The sequence below is a fragment of the Lacerta agilis genome, chromosome 4, assembly GCF_009819535.1.
Source record: "Lacerta agilis isolate rLacAgi1 chromosome 4, rLacAgi1.pri, whole genome shotgun sequence".
Classification (NCBI taxonomy): Eukaryota; Metazoa; Chordata; class Lepidosauria; order Squamata; family Lacertidae; genus Lacerta; species Lacerta agilis.
The window spans coordinates 45,648,808-45,669,330 of NC_046315.1; the positions used below are offsets into that span (position 1 = coordinate 45,648,808).

At 43.2% G+C, this 20,523-nt stretch overlaps 1 protein-coding gene across 2 annotated transcripts in view; it reads left to right on the plus strand.

Moving 5' to 3' along the window:
• Positions 1–3,235: 3,235 nt before the first annotated feature.
• The window catches only part of CXADR (CXADR Ig-like cell adhesion molecule), a 31,597-nt gene continuing 14,309 nt past the window's right edge, over positions 3,236–20,523 (plus strand). For both annotated transcript variants that reach the window (XM_033146857.1, XM_033146856.1), the window contains exons 1-5: positions 3,236–3,437; positions 15,704–15,864; positions 16,210–16,408; positions 17,329–17,481; positions 20,308–20,430. In XM_033146857.1, the coding sequence (XP_033002748.1) occupies positions 3,383–3,437; positions 15,704–15,864; positions 16,210–16,408; positions 17,329–17,481; positions 20,308–20,430 (691 nt within the window). In that variant the 5' untranslated portion in view covers positions 3,236–3,382. The remainder of the gene's footprint in view (positions 3,438–15,703; positions 15,865–16,209; positions 16,409–17,328; positions 17,482–20,307; positions 20,431–20,523) is intronic.

Here is a 20,523-nt window from a genome sequence, read left to right on the forward strand (position 1 = left end):
TTCAAATGCCAACATGTGCTCACAAGCACCCTGTTCCTTAATTTATGGTCATATCCACACCATACCTTTAAAGGGCTATTATGACACTTCAATAGTTATGGCTCCTCCCAAAGAATCATGGGAACTATAGCTTGCGTGTCGAGGTCCCCCGAAACCACCCCCTGAAATAATTCAGCCACAGACAAGAATTTTGGTTTTGGTTTTTGGCATAATTTTGGCCACAACTTTATTGACTTACAAGGTACGTGAGTGGTTGCTTAGGCATTGGTTCAGACTATCTGTCCCTAAGGACAGAACTGACATTTGTCAGTCGAGGGAAAGCCTTTCGGGAAGAGAAAGTGAGGGGGAAACACACTCTCCCCTCCTCCCACAGGCTCCCAGGGGCTCTTGCATGGGCCCTGGCCCCCTACCGGGGGATACGGGCAAGCATGTCGAGCCCCTGGGTTCCTTTAACGGAAATCCCCACATACCATGATGACTTTGGAGGGCTGCACGAATATGTCAACAGCCCCTCCCCAACCAATCAAAAGAACCAATGCCTAACCGCCAACCTTACAAGTTGTGACTAACTGCTATGCAGTAGGCGAAAACCAGATGGCACCAGCCAATCAGCCATATGGAAAAATTCCTACCAGGCCCCTGCCTCAAAAGCAGACGACCCCATGACAGGCATAGCAAGGTCAACACAGAGGCCTAAAATAGGGTGGGAAAGGGCGGGTGATCCGAAGCTCGCAACCAGAGAGGCGGAGCACACAGCGAGCTGCTCTTTTAACTAGGCTGGTCTGTCCATCACAACTGGCAACATACGATTCTCCCCAACAACACCCAGGGTCCAATCAAAGTAGTGGCCATCCAAACCAACCCGCCCAGCAACAAAGGGGTAGTTTGCAAAAAATCTTATAGATATAAATAAAACCCATCTAGATTGCCTTGGTGCAGGGGGTGCCTTAGGAGTGGCCCGCGGGGCCCAAGTTGGCCCAATTGCCTTACGGTCAGCCCTGATGAGACTGTGTAGGGGTTGGACTCAGTGGCGTTGCTAGCCTCTGCGCTGCTGGGGGCGGCGGCAGCGCAGAGGAACCCCCCTGGGGGAGGGGCACGACGCGTGCACGTGGGTGCAGAAAGGGGGAATTTCCCCCTTTCCGAGGCTTTTTTTCGGCGGTGGGTGGTGGCCAGCGAGGAGGGCGTGACAAGCGTGACACCCCCCTCGCCAGTCGACCCCCCCCGCCGAAAAAAAGCGGCGGAAAGGGGAAAAAAGAAGCAGAGCCGGCGCTTCAATGCGTTTTTTTTCGGCGGGGGGTGGTGGCCAGCGAGGAGGGGGTGACAAGTTTGACACCCCCCTCGCTGGTCGGCCCCCCCGCCGAAAGAAAGCGGCGGAAAGCACCCCTTCCATGTGCTGCTGGGTGATGGAGGGAGCGGCGGCGCGTGGGAGTGGCGGGAGGGGCCGCCGCTTGTCACCCCCACCCGCCGCTTGTCACCCTGTCACTGGGGGCGTACCGCCCCCACCGCCCCTCCCCAGCGACGCCCCTGGTTGGACTGACAAGCCCTGCACCTTCTAGGTCCCTGATGTCACCATTCAGAGTACAGACTCAAGGACTTGTTATGGAAATAAAGGGGGGCACTTATTGGAAATCAGTTTTGTCACCTCTTCCCGCCAAACCCTGGGACAATGAGCCCAGCCATCTTTTATTCACAGTCGCATAAGCACTACACTACAGCATGGCCTGCACCCAATGTTGTTTTTGTACAATGTTGTTTGTCCTCAGTAACCAAAATTATATTATCAACGTATACAAGCAGAAAAGTTGTTTTCCTTCATTTGCAAGGAATCATACAAAACAAAGTGGCACTAATAAAGAAACGTTCCAGTGTGGCAACAGAAAGCAAACTAAAAATGCTTTTGCAGTTGATCAAAACTATCCAGTAATATCAAGGTATAGGAAAACTGGTGCTATTAACAGTAATCCTTCTGGTTGGTTAATTGGTTTGGCAACTTCCAGGCACATGATGTGTGATGCTAATTATTTCCCCCAAGAGTTAAATGATAATTGATCAGAGGCAGCTACCGGAGAGCTATGAGATTCAGGTGAGGGTGAGGGTCAGATGACTTGTCAATCCCAGCAGGTATATAAGAGGATGACCCGGCCTGCCCAGGCCAAGCCCATCTCTTTCGATTCCCATACGCTGTCCCCCACGGAGCACAACTATGCTCAAATTGACAGAGGCATGTGCCATTCCTTCTGATGCAGATCTGATACACACACACACACACACACACACACACACATATATATTGGGGGTGGGTGGGGTTGCACATGTGCCCATCAAGCTATGTGTGGGAATTATCCCTGTGTGTGTGGTGCTGTCAGGAGGGGGTCGTGCAAATGCTGCACATTGTACAGAATGGAAATATTTAGGTGTGATGTTCTGCCCATGGATGCAGCTTGCAGAGGGGAAATTCGAGAGGGCGAGGGAGCATGGGTCCGCTGTGGGGAGCAGAGCACATTTCTTGCGCACGGGTGCCCGCCTGCCTGCCTGCAGAAGGGATTTGTGCTGCCGAGCTGTTGTGGAAAATGCCTATGTGGTTGTGTTGACAGGTGTGCAAAGGAGGGGTGCAGAAGCTAAAGGTATCTGTCTATATGGCCTTTCCCAAGGCCAGGTTGTGCAGTCAGCTGGGGCCTGTAAAAAGCCAGGCCGGGGAGCCACCTTAAGTTGAGGTTGCATAGGCCTTGTGGTGCATGTGATTCAGATTCTATTCAGTTGAACCTCTGGTTAAAAAGTTGAATTTTTTTTTAGCAATGCCCCCCTAGTGAGCCTTCTTTTGTTCACTTCTTTTTATTTCGAGGCAGTGCACACCTATGTTTGTGGAATTGCAAACCTTTCCAGTCATGTGTTAATCCATGTGATCCCTTATTTTGAAATCCGAAACTTGACAGCTATGATGTCTACTCAGAAGTAGATCTCACTGAATTCAAAGGGGCTTACTCCCAGGTGAAAAAGCAGGCTAGCGCTGCACCCTCAGCCGCGCAGCTCTTGCAGCCATTGTTGAGAGAAGAGCGCGCGCGCGCTGAAAGTGACCGCAGGGGCGTGTGCGGCGCTGCCTCGCCCGGCGGGCATTGCTTGCTCGGTGGGAGGCTGCAAGGTAGGTGGGTGTGTGAGCTCAGCCTAGTCAGACGCGCAGGCGGGGAAGCCCGTCCTCCGCGGCGAGTCCGGCGCCTCAGCCTCCCATTTGTGCCAGCGCAGCGGCGGAGCCGAGTCCGGGCGGAAGTGACGGCCGCTTCACCTGCTGGGCTTGCGAGGGTCGGGCCGAAGAGTGTCCGCCGGGAATTTACTCGAGAGTCGCCGCCGCTGCTGCTGCTGGCTCTCCGGCCGGCTTGTCCCCGCCATGGAGTCGCAGCTGCTGGCTCGCTTGCTGTGGAGTCTCCTGTTTCTGTGCGCAGGTAAGGAAAAGAGGCGACGCAGCCGGCGCCCTGAGGGGAAGGAGACCCCGCTTCCCCCCCCACCCCCGCTTCGCTTCCCCGGCGCTGTTTTCCCTGCGCCCCGCTTTGTGGCGTTTCCCCGCACCTTCCGCGCGCGCTTCCCGGGCGCTTCTTCTGCTGGTCTCCGCGGGAGGAGGTGGGGGAACAAAGAGTCGCGGTGGGCAGCGCGCGTGTGTGTGGGCTGATTTTCGAGAAATATGGCTGGAGGTCCTCGATCACTCGGTGCTTGGGCTGCTCCAGAGTATTGCCTACAGATACCCGCGCGCACTTTCTGAAATAAAAATGTTTTGGGAACTGTGGAGGGGCTGGATGAAAAAGAGAGAGATACGAGCGCCTCTGCTTGGCGCGAAGTACTTCGCCTGTTGGCGGCTTCCCACGTAACTATAATGTTTTAAAACGTGATGTGCAGCTCCTCTCTTTTTTTAAAACCTTTTTTTGTGGGCTTTGTTCCTTGGTTGGGGGTGGGGAGCGAGGGCGCGCTCAAACCGGACTGGTCTCAACCTGGGCTGGCCCGAGCTCTTCTCTCTATCTCTGGTGATTCACCCGGGTTGAGGTCGAAAGCTTTGTTGTGTGTGCTGAATGTCCCTCCGCCGCCCTTCCTTTCCCCACGCCCCATAGCGAAGCCCTCCCTCCTCTGGACTCGGCTGCCAGCCGGAATTTGTGTGTGTGTGTGTGTGTTCTTTGCGTGGGATGACTTCTTCTCTAACAAAACAAATAAAAGCAAGGTTTCTTCCAGATCCTAGCACCGCCATCACAATCCGAACGCGGCAGACTGGCTGTGCCTTGGAAGGTGCAAGGCAAAAAAAAGGAGAAAAGATTTTGCCAAACGTGGGCAGCGCCAGGAGGGCTCAAAGGAGAGAGGGAGGAGGGGCAAAGTTCTCCTTGCAATCTGTGATCTGGGCAGCAGCGTGGTCCTTTCTTCTACTCTCTTCCCCTGTGTTTCTGAGAAAGAAAGAAAAAGACACGGAAGATCTTTTTAAAAAAAATAAAATAAAATTATTGTGCTCTTCAGTTTAGGATTAACTTTTAAGCCTCTCTTAAGAATTTGACTCTGTGACTTCACATTAGGAAGCTAGTAGTTGGATACTTGAAATAAATAGGATTAATAGCTGCATGTAGATTAGGTACATTTATTTTATTTTATTTTGCTTAAAGGCTCAGCCTGTTTTGCCCGCTTGGACATGTGAACTTAAAAGGCTGCCTTCATCACAGTGATTTTTTTACCTTGGTATCTCTAGGAAGGAAAACCTGTATTACCGGCTGTACTGAAATAAATCCATAATGCATGGCAAATGCATGTCTTTTTACTTTGGCACAATTCACAAAATGGGCAGGACTAGGTATTTCTTAGTGGTTTGATACAACTGCTGTATGTAGAAGATTCAGTTCCTGAAATCTGCAGGAGGAACAAGACTGGCTGGAGTGTCTATGAGGAAGTCTGGCAGTCTTGAGGCAGTTGCACAATGCACAGATATTAGTGCACTTATGGATGGTTTGTTTTAAAATGGAAGTCATATCCATAAAAAAGTGAAGTGGCTTTCTTCCAGTGTGTCGTCTTGTATTGAACTGGAGATACTGATGGAGCATCTTTGGAAATGAATTGATGTAGATGTTATGCTCCATGCAAAATGCTTTGCCCAGCAAGTATTGGGGCTAGAGCATAGGATGGTGGGAGTTTTGTGTGTGTTCTACAAGTTGTAAATATCTTTGGTATGGTAACTTTTCAATAACAACAAACTAAATTATAAACGTAAGTTTGCAATCTGGATACCTTTGAAAATATAAAAGCTTTGTTGAAGGTTTTCTTCACAGAACTGGTAATGTAATAGTGGACAATTCTCATTTTGAGAAATTGCTTGTAATTATTTCCTCTTCTCAAAACCTAGCTATTAAATTGCATGCAACAATCAGAATTCAGTGCATGCAACACCTGTGGGGTTAAAAGCTATGCAAAATAAAAGCTTTTCAACACTTTTAAGCCCTTTGTTTCCTGTTGAAATGTTTTATGCTATTGTTGATGTCATACATGCTTTGGAACATTACTCATATGATAAAAATCCTGCCCAGTCATCAAATAACTGCTTCAACTATTAAATAGCAGCCTAGAATCACACACCAGTTTTTACTGTGTGGTAATAAAAGTAACGATTGATTAAAATCTCATTTATAAGGCAGTACTACTTTAACTTTGGTCTGATGTCAACAAATGCCAAATAGATGGTTCAGAAATTGATTTATTTCCCAATTGTCACAGAATTGTCACAGAATTATACCATACACAGATAATTTAGGTTGCCCAACAAGTGCTGCACTGAATGTTAATCATCATAATTCCTCTTGTAACAATGAAGGCATATAACACTGACCACTAGTTTATAGTTTGTTGGCTGTTAATTAAGAATTTTCAGAATTGAAAACAGTGTTGTACAGTTGAAGGTTTGCAAATTTTAACTTGGATTACTAGTTAAATTATTGTTTGTAATCTTCATAGACTTCTCCCTGTGGCAGACCTTTCAAATTTGCAGATATCTTTTGAAAGAGCAAGTGCTTGCTCGCTCTTCTGCTAGACTTTTCAAATGGAGAAATGGGTTCTGCCACTGCCAACTCCTGCAAATGTCTAATGGGGAAAGGGAGTGAATCCATGCCTCCTTTTCTTCCTCCCAATTCTCTGTGGTGGAACAGGAAATGTTGATAATCCTATAGTAAGAAAAGCTGCAAAATCCTATAGTAGCTAAAGCTGGGGATATAAGGGGAGGGGAAAGGAGTGGTTTGTTTTCTTTCTTTTTTTACTTACTACAAAACCCCGAGGTGGGACAGAACTCACAGCTTTTTCTCATTAGACTTTTCTGGGAAGAAAAGGGCGGGGTAGTTAATGTCTCATGAATGGAAAAGCAGGGATTGATTGATTAATTTATATTTATTAAATTTGTATACCGCCATTCATCTGAAGATCACAGGGCAGATCACAACATTAAAATACATAATAAAAACAAAAGCTAATCAATAACCCCCCCCCTCACGCAACACATTTAAAAGGCCAAATTCTGAGCATTTGTAAGGTCTTACTTCAGTGTGCATTCTTTTATGTTGAATAAGATCAAATGGAGAAGTAAATCCCTTGTCGCAGCCTTTGAGCATTCTTATGTCCTCTCCACTTCATGGGTTCTCTGGTGTGCAATAAGCTGTGTGCTGCACTGGAAGCCCACATTCCAAGCATTTATAAGGCCTCTCCTTGGTGTGTAGGAGTTGATGTCTAACAACGTTTGATTGAGAACTATGTCCCCGACCTTAGTCTGAGCAATTGTGTGGATTTTCCTTTGTGTCTTCTCCAATACACTTTAAGAAGCTCTGTCCACATTCTGAGCATTTAAAAGGCTTCTGTTTAGTGTTGATTCTTTGATGCACACTAAGGTTGGAATGAGAAGTACAGTATACCTCTTGCCACAGTCCGAGCATTCGTATGGCCTCTCCCCTACCTGGGTTCTCTGGTGTGCTTGAAGGCTGGTGCTGTAACAGAAGTTCTGCCCACGTTCTGAGCATTTATAAGGCCTCACTCCAGTGTGGGTTCTTCAACGTTCAGCAAGCTTTTCCTTGTAACAGAAACCTTTCCCCACATACTTGGCACACATATGGCCTCTCCACAGTGTGGGTTACTTGGTGTAAAGTAGGACTTGCGCATGAAGCTTTTCCCCATACAGTTCACGTTTATAGAGATGCTCTTCAGATGTGGGAGGGTGGTTGCTAGTAGCAAGCAGGCAAGTTAATGTTCAGAATCTAGAAAGAAGTTAGATTGGGAACACCTAATAAATGGTTCACATAGTCGGAGCAGGCTTTGTAATTTTCCTTGTTACATCTGTTTAATGAAATGGCTCTCAGTATCCTAACTACATTTGATTTTTGATTTCCACAGTTGATGACTCAACCACATGTTGCACGGATTCTGGTTGTGCATCCTTCTTACTAGTCGAGTCCCTGGAGCATTTCAATGCCCGGAAAATGAACAGGAGAGTTCATTGGTGGTGAAAGGGTGTCTCCCAAGAAGTGCAGAGCATCACACTTCTACTACAGTGCGGCTCACTTGTGGCCAAAGCACCTGTCAGTTACAGGTGGTTGTGATTGGCAAGGAACCTTCTTTTTGTAGGAGGGAGGATATATGTGAAGACAGATTGTGCCGACTAAAAAGTTATGAATTGCTGGGTTGAATGATTGCTGGCTTCACTTTAATTATTTAAAGGATTTTTATCCTGCCCATAAGCTAAGACTTCCAGAGCAGCTTACAGATCATTTAGTTAAACCCAACAAGACAGTCCGTGTCCTCAGGCTTTCAGTCTTAACTTTGGGCTTGTACAGATAATGTAGTGCAAATCAGATCTGAGCCCATGTGATTAATCCTAGACATTCAAACTAAAATGTGCACACAATTCTTCAGGCAGAAAAAAACACATTTCTCAGCATTAATAATTTTAAAAACATTAAGATGTACACAAACGGTTCACCAATCTTTGTTTCTTAATTTTTAATTTCATTATTTGTTAATTAAGGGAGAATACTAAAATTCCCATTTTTGCAGTTCTTGGCTGGCAGGCATAGCATTTTCCTAAGTATCTGATAGCTAAATGTTTTATTAGTTTTTGAATTTTGTTCTAGCCTTACGTGTCTAAACTAACAAAAAGAGGCTGCAATATTTTGTTTTAGAGTTTGTCTTCTCTCCAGGATTAGAAAACAAAAATTTAATTGAGTGTTCTATGTTTTAGAAACTTCCTTTCATTTCCCTTAATAATAGTCTCTGGAGGTCTCTGGAAGTAATTATATATTACAAAGGGAAATGTGGTGGTCTTAATTCTGTGTTTCCTTGTAACATCAAAGCAGTGACAGGATTGGCAGTTGCAGTGGTGTGGAGATGGAAGGAGGTGCATGAGCTTTCTGCTTCCTACCATTCTCACTGCAAATGCCCAGCCCAGCAGATGTTTACTGGTTTTCCAAAGATGTGGGTAGGATGTTAACTAGCTACCATGTGGTTCTGCTCTTTCATTGCTAACCACTTTCTAGGTAGTGTTATCTAGGCGGCACTGGGCAGCCAATCTCTAGAGGTGTGGGAGACTGTGGTGTCTGTTGGCTTCTCCCAACTTTCGTTTTTTCCTGTGTTAGCCAGGCATGCTGGTTAGAGGTAGAGTGTGTGGGGAGGGATGGGGGTGTCTGCTTGCCTGCCTTTGGCTTTAGTCCCCAGACGGTGAAGCCAAGTGCTATTATGTTTGCACGAGTGGGGAGGGTAGCAGGGGGACTGACAATGAGGTATTATTGCTGCTTAAAGGCTTTTTCCCCCTGGCTACCCTTTAAAAAAGGATTTTCTTAAAAAGAAAAAAAAAAATAGTGTTTTGAACTACCTGCATGCTCGGCCAGGGTGCCGTCTGTTGCGGCCGAGTGCAGCAAGCAGCAGGAGGGGACAATGGGGGAGGGCATACATCCCAATGGAGGTGATACCTCCTGAACTGGGAAGGTAGGTCAGCTGAGGAGGGAGGGGAGTGTGGACAGGAGGCATTGGCAGCACACAGTCTGGAGCTGTTTCCAGGTGCGTTGCAGAAGGCTACTAGGAGGAGAACTTCCCGACCTCTGCTGTAGGTTTGGCTTGGCTCTCCCCTCCCAGTCTTGCCCACTTAATTCTAGTGTAGGGGTTCCCCCCCCTTCATGCGGATGCCACTCTTTATACTGTACTCCTTCCCATCTCTCTGAGTCCCTTCCTCCTTCCCTCTCACCTGGCTGCTCTTGGCTGGCCCCAAAACAAAGGTGAAAATAACAAAACCGCAATCTGAGACCAAAACCTCCCCTCAAACCTCCAACCACAAAAAGAGGCTGCTTGGGAAAGCTGTCTCTTAGCATTAATAATGATTATTCTCCTCCTCCTCCTCCTCCTCCTCCTCCTCCTCCTCCTCCTCCTCCTCCTCTTCCAAGCACTTCCACAATTGGGCCTTTGTTTTTTACTATTCTGCTGAAAAGTGTGAGTACCTAGGATTTCAATATAAGTTTTGCTCATCTGCAGAAGTTTACATTTGCAGCTAAACAAACAAACAAACAAAAATCTTCTCTTTACCTGTCAGGTTGCTTAACAAATACAGAGACTCTCTGGGAGCTGTACCTATATTTAACATAACTGCAATGCAATCCTCCTCCTCATAGAGGTGTCAAATGTCCTTGGGAACTGCTGTTAAGAGAGTTGCCTTAGAAACATCTTCGTCTCTCCCAAGTGGCACAATAGTTGCCTGGATTCTGTTTGGCTACTATATTTACTTTTCTAGCCAAGAAGGGATGGAAATAAAAGCATGGTCATACAGAAGTATATTATATCTAATCATCCATCGAAGATCCCAGGTTACTTCATAATGTAAAGTATCAATTTCATTTTTGGGAAAAACCCACTCCATTTATCCATTCTACAGTGCTGGCCAGTATCTTCAAAAATACTCAGACCTTTAAAAGCTTAGTGAAAGGATGTTTTAAGCTGGTGCCTACAGTCAGATGATATCAGTGGCAGTCAAAGCCCAGGATGGAGGATGTTCTGTAATAGAGCTGTCATTTCTGAGAAAGCCCCTGTCAACTCCTAGATTTGCAGATTACAGAAAAAGGGGGTTCCTCCAGTTGATTCTCAAAGCACCAGCAGTACAGTATGGGAAACACATTCACTCAAGTAATTAGGTCCTAAGCTGTTCAGGGCTTTTTTATATGTCAAAACCATCACTTTTAATAGGGCTCCATAAGAAAAGGCAGACAGTGCAGGTCTCCCAACACTGTCCTTCCACGGCCCCAAGTTGTTAGGCCTATTAGACCTCCAGCAGTTGCCTTCCTTATGCACTAGCTGCAATCATTTCAAGGGCAGCTCCACATAGTGCGGCATATGAAAATGCGTAAAAGCCCTGCTATATCAGACCAAAGGTCCCTCTAGTCTAGCTGCCTGTTCTCATTGTGTCTGTTCACAAGCCTGAAAATGAGCACAATAGCACTCATGATTCCTAGCAACCATTTTTCAGAGGACTGCTTATCCTTGAAGTCATGATTAGTAGCTACAGATCACCCAAACATCCATGAATACTCTTTTAGTTGGTGGTCACCACCTCATCTTGTAGGAGTGAATTCCATAGTTGTACTATGCATAGTGTAAAGTAGCACTTCTTTTTGTTAGTTATTCAAGAGTTTTTGGTGATAAACTTTATCAAAAACTTTGACATAGGTTGTGCTGTAGACTGCATGTCTTTCAGTAGGGTGCAAGTTTTTTTCATGAAGGAGACATTACTTTTCCCACAATCCAGAGAAACCTTGTGAATATCAGAGTCCTCTATTCCTTCCGGACAACTTACAGTCACTCCCAATTTGTAAGTGTCCTAACAGGAGATGAGACAGACTTTTCTTTTTCAATTGACACACAGCAATGTACCTTTTCAAATGTACCCCAAGAGGACCAGCAAAGTACTGTTTCAAGCAGTGAACTCCTTCACCTTGATGCAAGACTTGTCAGCACCATGATATGAGCTTCAAATTTGTTTTGGACGGCATATTGCCGAGCTCTACACACCAAAACTCAGGAAAGGCCCTGACATTCCAGGGGCGAGACAAAAAATGGCCCAGGGGGGCAAAGCATCAGTCACACTGTTCTCAAGTCCTGGAACATGTTGTGTTACAAGTAAGATGTCAAATTCCATGCACTGCAGCACAAACTAAACCCTAGAACCGCAAGAGAATGTGAAGTTAGTGTGCAGGGGCCAGAGTGTTGCACCAAACAGTCTAGTTGGCAAACATGCATTGCCACACATGTCAGCAACTGGTGAGATAACAAATAACGCTGAAGCCACAAGCTCCCTCATTCTATTGATAATTCTTTTGACCACAAGACTGACTGGCTGGTGCTTTCTTTTACTGCAGCTGAAAGAATACAAATGTTTTCTGAATTTGATAAATGTGTCTCAGTAGACCAAGGCCATCAACTGTTTGTTGCTAGGAGAAATGTTTGGTTAACTTTTAATTTAATTAGATTCTGAATTTGTTCAGCAAATGCTGTGAACACACTAGTTCTTAATAATGACGATATATTTTTATTTATATATTTATAGTTTTATTTTTTTATGAGAACCAGGAGTGTTATGTGTTCAACTACAGAAAACATTAAAGCTGTTCTGTGAAGTAACTTGGTAAAAAGTATTAGTTATGACATAATTTAATGTGAGGACTGTACAGGTAAGGACTTTATCAAACAATGTATAGTCCCTGATGTATGTTTTCAAGCAAAACAGAGAACAGCTTATGCAGTAGGGTATGACTTTCCTTGCCTCCGCCCTGTAGCAGGGTCTTCAATATCTGCATTGGAAGGTTGCTGGGGTAAATGTGCGCTCTCTGAAGCAGATTTTGGAGATGCCCATTGGGTTGCAAGAGGGAGATGCGTAAGTTGAAGTCTCGTTGCATAAGCAAGTCTTCTCGTACAACGTTTGATTCCTCCCAAAACTTATACATGATATTTCAGTTTTAATTATGTGTTTGATTTGTTTATTTCTTTATTGACTTTAAAGATATATGAAGAGGCTGAAGACAACACAGTTTGGTTCTGTCCATGCTAGCTTAAGAAAAGAAATAGACATTTGTAGTGTAGAATATGAGTTTGAGTTAATTACAGGCAACAACCATCTGATGCATGTCTGTGCATGTGTACATCATGGCGAGCTGGAAAAGGGGGTGGGGTGGGCTTATGTGTGCTCTGCCGTTGATGCATTGGCTTGGAATGCAACCTCCATGCAAATTGGCCGTTGCCTGTATTAGAATGTGGTTCTCTAAATATTTTACTTTTTAGTAATTAAGTAGCACCCTAATTTTACATGAAGGAAACTAGTGTGAAAGCTCATGTTTGTGGTGGTATGCTTTTTCATGTCTACCTGGTCTGCTCATATATCTAACCCAGTGTGGTGCCCTCCAGTTGTTTTGGACTACAGATCCATCAGCCCCAGCCAACATAACTGCACTGTCTGGGGTACTGAGAGCTGTAGTCCAAAATTCTGGAGGGCACTAGGTTGGTGAAGACTGTTTCGTATATCGTTATTAGAATCATAGAATTATAGAGTTAGAAGGGACCCTGAGAGTCATTTAGTCCAACCCCCTGCAGTGCAGGAATCTTAACATGTGGTTCTCCATTCAAGTTGAAAACATACATGACCCTGCTTAGCTTTGCAATTGTGCCAGCAGTTCTATTGCTGCAACACTAGGAAGATGAAGTCTATAGGGGAAGTTAATGCATCACTTAACTTGAAAATTTTCCTACACTGGTGTTCATGTGACACTTCAGTAAATCATGTAGACTGAAAACATAGCCTGGTAAATTCTTCATTGTGACCCTAGTGCATCTGCAGCAGGGGCGTATTGATCGTTGCATTATAAGCATGAGCGGCACCACAGCTGTGGCACAAAACCAAGAAAATGGATTTGGTGTTCGGGCTTGCATCTTTTTAAGATGTGCATCCTGTTCAGCTCAAACATTGCAGGAGGGAGCTTTAGAACTGCAAGATTACATTCCATGTCTAAGTAACACATTCTGTCTACAGAAAACCCACACTTCCATACATGTGAAAGTTCATGTGAACTGTCCTGAGAGAATGAGAATAGCACCAAAGTACCACCAAAGGGACCCAGGTGGCGCTGTGGGTTAAACCACAGAGTCTAGGGCTTGCTGATCAGAAGGTCGGCAGTTCGAATCCCTGCCACGGGGTGAGCTCCCGTTGCTCAGTCCCAGCTCCTGCCCACCTAGCAGTTTGAAAGCACATCAAAGTGCAAGTAGATAAATAGGGACCGCTCCAGCGGGAAGGTAAACTGCGTTTCCGTGCGCTGAGCTGTTCAACCACCTTACAGGGTCCGCCTCCTGGCGCGACCTAGCCAATTACAGACAAGCTAGGTGGGCAAACACTCCTATCAGAAACAAGCTAACTAAGCACTCTTTTCTTTGAACACAGTTTTGAGGCGGCAGCGAGTCAGTCTGGCTCGGGCAGGCTCACACGCAGCATGGGTTGTTCTTGAGTTCTAGTTCCGTTGTTAATAATAAAGGACATTTGGAACCAACACTGCCTCTGCCTCTTATCCTAGCTGAGTACTTAACAGTCATGTTGGCCACATACCCGGAAAAACTGTCTGCAGACAAACACCGGCTCCCTCGGCCTATAGAGCGAGATGAGCGGCGCAACCCCAGAGTTGGACACGACTGGACCTGATGGTCAGGGGTCCCTTTACCTTTTTACCACCAAAATATTATGGAATAATTGCATGTTGGATAAATTTGAGGGGAGGGGAGTAAGATTTCTATATTTATATAAAGGGCTTTTGTCCCAGATATTTCTGGCAATATCTATTATTTTCTATTTTGTCATACTTGTGTAGAAAACAGTATTGGACAAACAAAAACCTGTTTTGAATATAAATCTATATGTCACAGCATATGTTATGAATTAATGGCATTTAATAACTATAGTACTGTATGGTGGTACTGTATAGCAATTCTTGTGTGACTTTGAACCATTCCTTATCCTTTGTTACTTGGATGTTAATGTTAAAACAGTAGAAATCAGCCATAAAAATCTAATTGGTAGCAAAAACAACAACAGTATAGGAACAAGTTTGTTTCTTTTTTAAGCATTGCAGAACACACCTCACCATTTATACGGAATAATTTTGAAAACTACTTTTCAGTTGTTTTTTTGAGAGTTGAAAACGTATAGTCTTATTTAGGATTCTCAAATTTGTGCAAACATTTCTCTTGGTCTTTACTTAACTACCTCTGAAAAAATTCTTTGGCCATTATGCAGATGTTGTGATCATTTGCTTGCCTAAATGTGTGTGTCAGAAATTTATTGTCCTTCTGAGTATAGCATGCAACTGAGGATTATGCTGATGTTCCAGGAGGAGATGAAGCAGAAAAGGCTGCCAAAAGCATTAGATCTGAAAACTCATTTGGGATTTTATGAAAACGTTAAACTACACAGTTGTTTAAAATTAAGCTGTCTTTGTCTGAAAATGGAACTTCCATGATCTGGCTGTAGATTTTACGTGTGATAACGCCCTGAGAAGTGCCACATGAATTCACTGAGAAATGGCAGTCATATGTTGATAGTACTACACTTATAATTTTATAACTTTTGTGAAAAATAGGAGGAATGATGTAAACGTTTCCTGATTCTATAAAAAACAGTGGCCTGTTTCTCACATTATATCAAGCCATAGTTAAAAGAAATGATGGTTTAATGTGAAGAAGCTGCATGTACCACTGCCCAAAAGTCCACACTTCACTCCTCCCCTGTTCCTGCTGTGCTGTAAAAGAAACAAGCCAAGATCTCGCCTTTTCATGAATGAAAACATGAGCTTGTGGTTCCCCCCCCCTAAGCTAGGTTTGTTTTCAGGGGAGAAACTAATGATAAGCCCGTGTTTGCACATGATGACAAGCCAGACTGTGGCTTGTTTCATTTCCAGCAGGGGATGAATTGAAGTGCAAATAGCAGTGCAATACAGCATGGCCACATAACTGGTTTACCATGTGAATTGGGCCAATGTGTCAATGCTAGATTATTGTCTGAATTTGGATACATGGGAGTCTCAACGTTTGACGTTACCAACTTACGCCCGCCCCGCCCCCATTTTCGTGGGGGGGGGGGTGTAGTTAATAACACAGACAGAGATTTGTGGATGCTCAGAATGACTCCGTGAAGTTATTGCAACGAAAGTGCTCAACTTTGCCTTCCTCGTCCCTTGATTTTATAGCACGTCTCTTAGATTGTAAACCATTATTGTAAAATGGAAACTACTTTTGCTGTGATAAAAGGAGGTAGATAGTATACTGTTACATCATTGTTACGCAGGTACTGTGGTTGTAGAATTCAGTCCTACTTGCTTTAGCCTGTACAGTGTTGTGCTGGCCTTTAAGTATAGCAGAGTAATGAAAAATGCATGCAACATCTATTTAACATAAAAAATTCTTCAAAAGATATGAGTAATGTTTTAGTCCCTAAGGGCAAACAGCTAATGTAATCAGTGTGTTCTTTTTTCCTTGTAATATATAGAAATGCAAGAGGTTTTCAATAGTTGGTTCCAAGTCACGTGGTTTATTTAGATGTCTAAAAGAGAGAGAAGCTATTCCTATTTAAGTTGTACATACAATATATTTTCATACCTCTTTTAACTTTTAAGGTGTTAAAATTTTGGTTTGCTTCTAGATCTCACTGAGGGCGTAACAATAACATCAACTGAACAGACGATGGTAACCAAAGCTCTAGGAGAGAAAGTTACTTTGCTCTGCCAGTTTACTCTTGCAGCAGGAGATGAAGGACTACTTGACATTGAATGGGTTGTCTTGGAGCCAAAAAAGGAGCAACCAGTAAGTGAAAACCTTTATTAAACTCCTAGGTCTTCCATATGTTTCACTTCCATTTTGAACGTAGGTGAGCCCAAATGTCAGACTAAGAATTCAAATGTTTAACCTAATGTCCTTCCAGGAAATAGTTCCAGGACATATTTATTTACTACTGGGAAAAATAGAAATCATATTGGATAGAACATAATAACTGTAGAGCATGAGACTCTTAATCTCAGGGTTTGAGCCCCATGTTAGGCGAAACACTCCTGCATCATAGGAGGTTGGACTAGGTGACCCTTGTGGTCCCTTCCAACTCCTCTGTGATAACTCATATACAAGATAGTCATCTGTCTCTTTTCCTTTCAGGTAATTATGTACAGTCAGGACACGGTTTATGACAAGTATCATATGGCTGGGCGGGTACAGTTTGTTAATCAGAACCCGGCTGATGGAGATGCAAGTATTGATATCCTGAACTTACAGCCGGCTGATAGTGGCAATTACCAGTGTAAAGTGAAGAAGCCTCCTGCTTTGCAGACCCATAGAGTTCAGCTGATGGTACTAGGTAAGATATTTCTAGTTTTGCATTTGCATAAACTGTATATAGCACAGGCGCGTGACACTCTTTTATGTTGATAGCTGTATTTGCTTGGAGATACGTGTTCGCTGCATGTTGGCAGGGGGCAAGGCTGCAGCAGCTGCATGTGGAAATGGGGCCAAAAGTAGGTGTGTGTCCCCCCCCCCCCCCGGTTTTCATCCCTTTTCAGCAGTCTGCGGAGTAGGGGGAACAAATAACTTTGCTTGCAGACGGCTTCTGAAATCATGAGCTGCAGGTTGCCCTGCTTTAGTGAGTTATTGCATGCATACAATTAATATTAACTTTCCGTCTGATTTTATAAAGTGGCTGTAAGTATTGGATGAATAGTTGGAGATTTGCTAGTATTTATTTTAATTCATATAATTTATATATCACCTTTCATCTGAGGATCATAGGGCAGTTTATAGTATAAAAACACAAACAGAACAATACCTCCCCATCTCCCACAAAGTTTAAAAGGCTACATTCTAAGCATTGTAAAGAGGAGTTGTTAGATGGACAGTATTTAAATCAGCCCCCTTGTTATCTTGCATTAGTTGGGCTAGGAAATAAAACATTTTGCATGCCGTATTTCAGATTAAAGGGCACCATGACCATTAGTTTGTTACATTTTGAAGCAAGACATAGTACAGACTGGTGGGTGGGACAAATATGTGGTGTGATATGCTAAGAAATGGCTCTGTAGTTGGTCTCATATTGTTCGTGGAAGAAGTAGCTTAATCTTTTTGAAATTGTAGTAACAATTCTGGTTAACTACTGATACCTGAAAGACAATAAAATACGTGTGTAAAATGTCTGTGATGTATGTATAGTTTATGTTGCACCTAATTTAATGCGTACATAGTTCTAAAGTTTGCATTCATAGTACAATAATATTCTTTTATTAGAAAAACCCCAAAAGACCAAATGCTATGTCGAAGGATCTCAGGAGATTGGAACTGATGTTACTCTGAAATGTAAATCCCAAGGAGGCACTCCCCTTATAAGCTACCACTGGGCGAAGATGAGTAAAGAAGGACTTCCGGACAGATCATCACTGAGTATGCTTCTCTATTATTACTGTCTTTTTCATATTAGAACATGAGTGTCTGTTCCCTTCTAACTTCAAATGCTAAACTAATTACAAGCAGAGCTTTGAATTTTAAAGAGTTGATTTTTTTAAAAAATTGAGTCTGCTCTGATGGGTTTCTTAAAAGAGTTTTCCAGAGATGCTTCCTTGGGCCATGCAGGTAGTGTAAATAAAAAAAGCCCCCTGGTGACCTTCTGAAAAGAAGAGTTATACAGTGGTACCTCAGTTTAAGAACAGTACTGTTTACGAACGATTCGGTTTACGAACTCCGCAAAACCGTTTGCGAACTTTACCTTGGTCTAAGAACGGAATCTGAACGGTAGAAGGGCACCAGTGGCGGAAGGCCTCATTAGGGAAACTGCGCCTTGGTTTAAAAACGGATTTGGTTTAAGAACGAACTTCAGGAACAGATTAAGATCGTAAACCGAGGTACCATTGTATATTGTTATTTTTGCCCCTGACTGTCAAAAGGTTTTCAAATATTCAGCTTGGGATTTAGAAGGTGTCTTTGGCAGTGGAAACAGTAGAGGAACATTTTTTGGCAGCAGAAAAATGATTTCTGTCATGCATTTTATTGCAGTGATTTCCAACCTTTATGAGGATGCTTTTGTAACCTCAAAAAAATTCATGGTCCCCCACATGCTAATTGTTGTAATTTTATGCAACTTTAATTCATATAATGAATAATGAGCAAAATAATAATAATATGAACACAGTAACACTTTTAAAAGAAAATGCAAATGTGCCAAAATCAAAGAAAGCAGCAAGGATTTGTTTATTTATTTCCTCAGTGTACCCACAAATCAAAACCTAAGCAATTAATTCCAAAAGGTATTGCATATCAATTTATCTATAAATATAAATTCATTTATTTCCCCAATATGCCCCTTGATGAACCCAATGAATCCATTCAAAAAGGTATGAAAGGCACAAGATAAAATTATTTATTTCCCCAGCACACCCAGTGATCAACAACATAACTAATCAATCAGATTGAACCAAATATTTATTTCTGAGTAATACCCAAAATAATTATAAAAAAAACTTTTAATTGCCACCAATGATATATATAGCAGTTTATAAAATAATGACTCTCTTGTATTCTTCGATAAGTTTCCTAATCCCTGTAAGTAAATTCACTTATATATACAGTTTATTTGATTCTATTTCATTTATAGGTTTTGTTTGTATTCTTCATTTTTTAAAAAACAAGGTAGCAGGCATGAGCAGCAAATGCTGCTCAGAACAACAGGCAGCTCTAAAAGGTCTGATGCCCAAATGATCTCTAAGACAGAAAACTCCCCCAAATCCACAAATTTTATTCTTTAATAAAGCACCAAAAGTAATTTCCATTGCTGCCAAAACTGAGGAACTCAAATGCAGCCAGTAATTAGGAGGCAGAAAGCCCACAGCGTGGAGCCCACTAAAATTAAATTGAGGGTCTTCAGCCCTCCACACTGTGTATTCCACCTTCTACAATAAGCCCTAATGTGTCGTGCATCATAAAAGGCCTGAAAATCCCAAATGCAACATGCCTCTGCTACGTTCTTGCAACTTGCCTCCAGGTTTTCCCAAGTACACATCACAGCAACAAAGGAAAGCAGGGAAGGCATATACCAATGCGGCTGGACCACGTTCCCATAATTTCCAGTGGTCACAGTCACCTCAGGGATAACACAGCACTCCTGGGAATGCTGCTGCAAAGAGGTAGAGCAGCATAGGAAATCAACCAACTGCAGACTTGGAGGAGCATTACCCATGGATCCCTTGGGGGTTCCTGGCCCTAAGGTTGGGAAACAGTGTCCCAGTTCATATTTCCTATTTATAAAAGTATAAAAGCAGGCTGTTCTCAGCAGTCAGTGAATTAATTTTAATAGAAATTTTCATTGGATAATACTAATAATGTGAATCATGAAAAAGCTTGGAAGAAAATGGTATCCTCTTGTAATTCTATGAAGTTTATCTAGGCAAGGTAGAAAACCCCAAATCTCTCCAGATCAATCTAGATTAAATGGGTGAGTAAATATATGGAGGCAGTATGAAAAGTCAGTTTAAGTTATAGCTAAAAGGTAAAGGGACCCCTGACCATTAGGTCCAGTCATGTCCGACTCTGGGGTTGCGGCGCTCATCTCGCGTTACTGGCCGAGGGAGCCGGCGTACAGTTTCCGGGTCATGTGGCCAGCATGACTAAGCCGCTTCTGGCGAACCAGAGCAGCTCACGGAAACAACGTTGACCTTCCCGCCGGAGCGGTACCTATTTATATACTTGCACTTTTGACGTGCTTTCGAACTGCTAGGTGGGCAGGAGCTGGGACTGAGCAATGGGAGCTCACCCCATCACGGGGATTCAAACCACCGACCTTCTGATCCACAAGCCCTGTGGTTTAACCCACAGCGCCCCCCACGTCCCAAGTTATAGCTAGTAAACATCTAAATAGCAGTAGCTGATTTGGTTGCTAATCAGTTTGGTACCTCATAGCTACATTGTCTTGATTTGGAGGGTTATTATAGCAGCAGCCCCAAGACTGTTCCTAATAGGAATGGGGTGAGTGAGTTGGCAGAGACATGCGTCTGATTCTCTGCTTGCTAATTCTGAATATGTTTGGAAACCAAACTACTTACTCATGTTTCCTTCTTCTGTACCTTAACTGTGTTGAATTATTTTGTGTAAGTAATACGTACAGTCAAAAGTTAAACATGTAATAACATAAATCCATGCTTTATTGATTATTCATACCAATACTATTGACAAATTCTAATGAAGTTTACATATATATATATATATATATATTTACAGATTCAGATACAGGTGATCTTTTGATTAAAAATGCTTCTCGGGCTTCCTCTGGCACATACAAATGTGTAGCTTCCAACAGAGTTGGTGCAGATGAGTGTTCTCTTGTGCTGAATGTCACCCCTCGTAAGTATTATGTTTTGAAAGAAAAAACATAGAAATAGTAATTTGGTAAGGCTTTATCATTAAACTGCAGAATTAATTTCTGCCATCTCATAT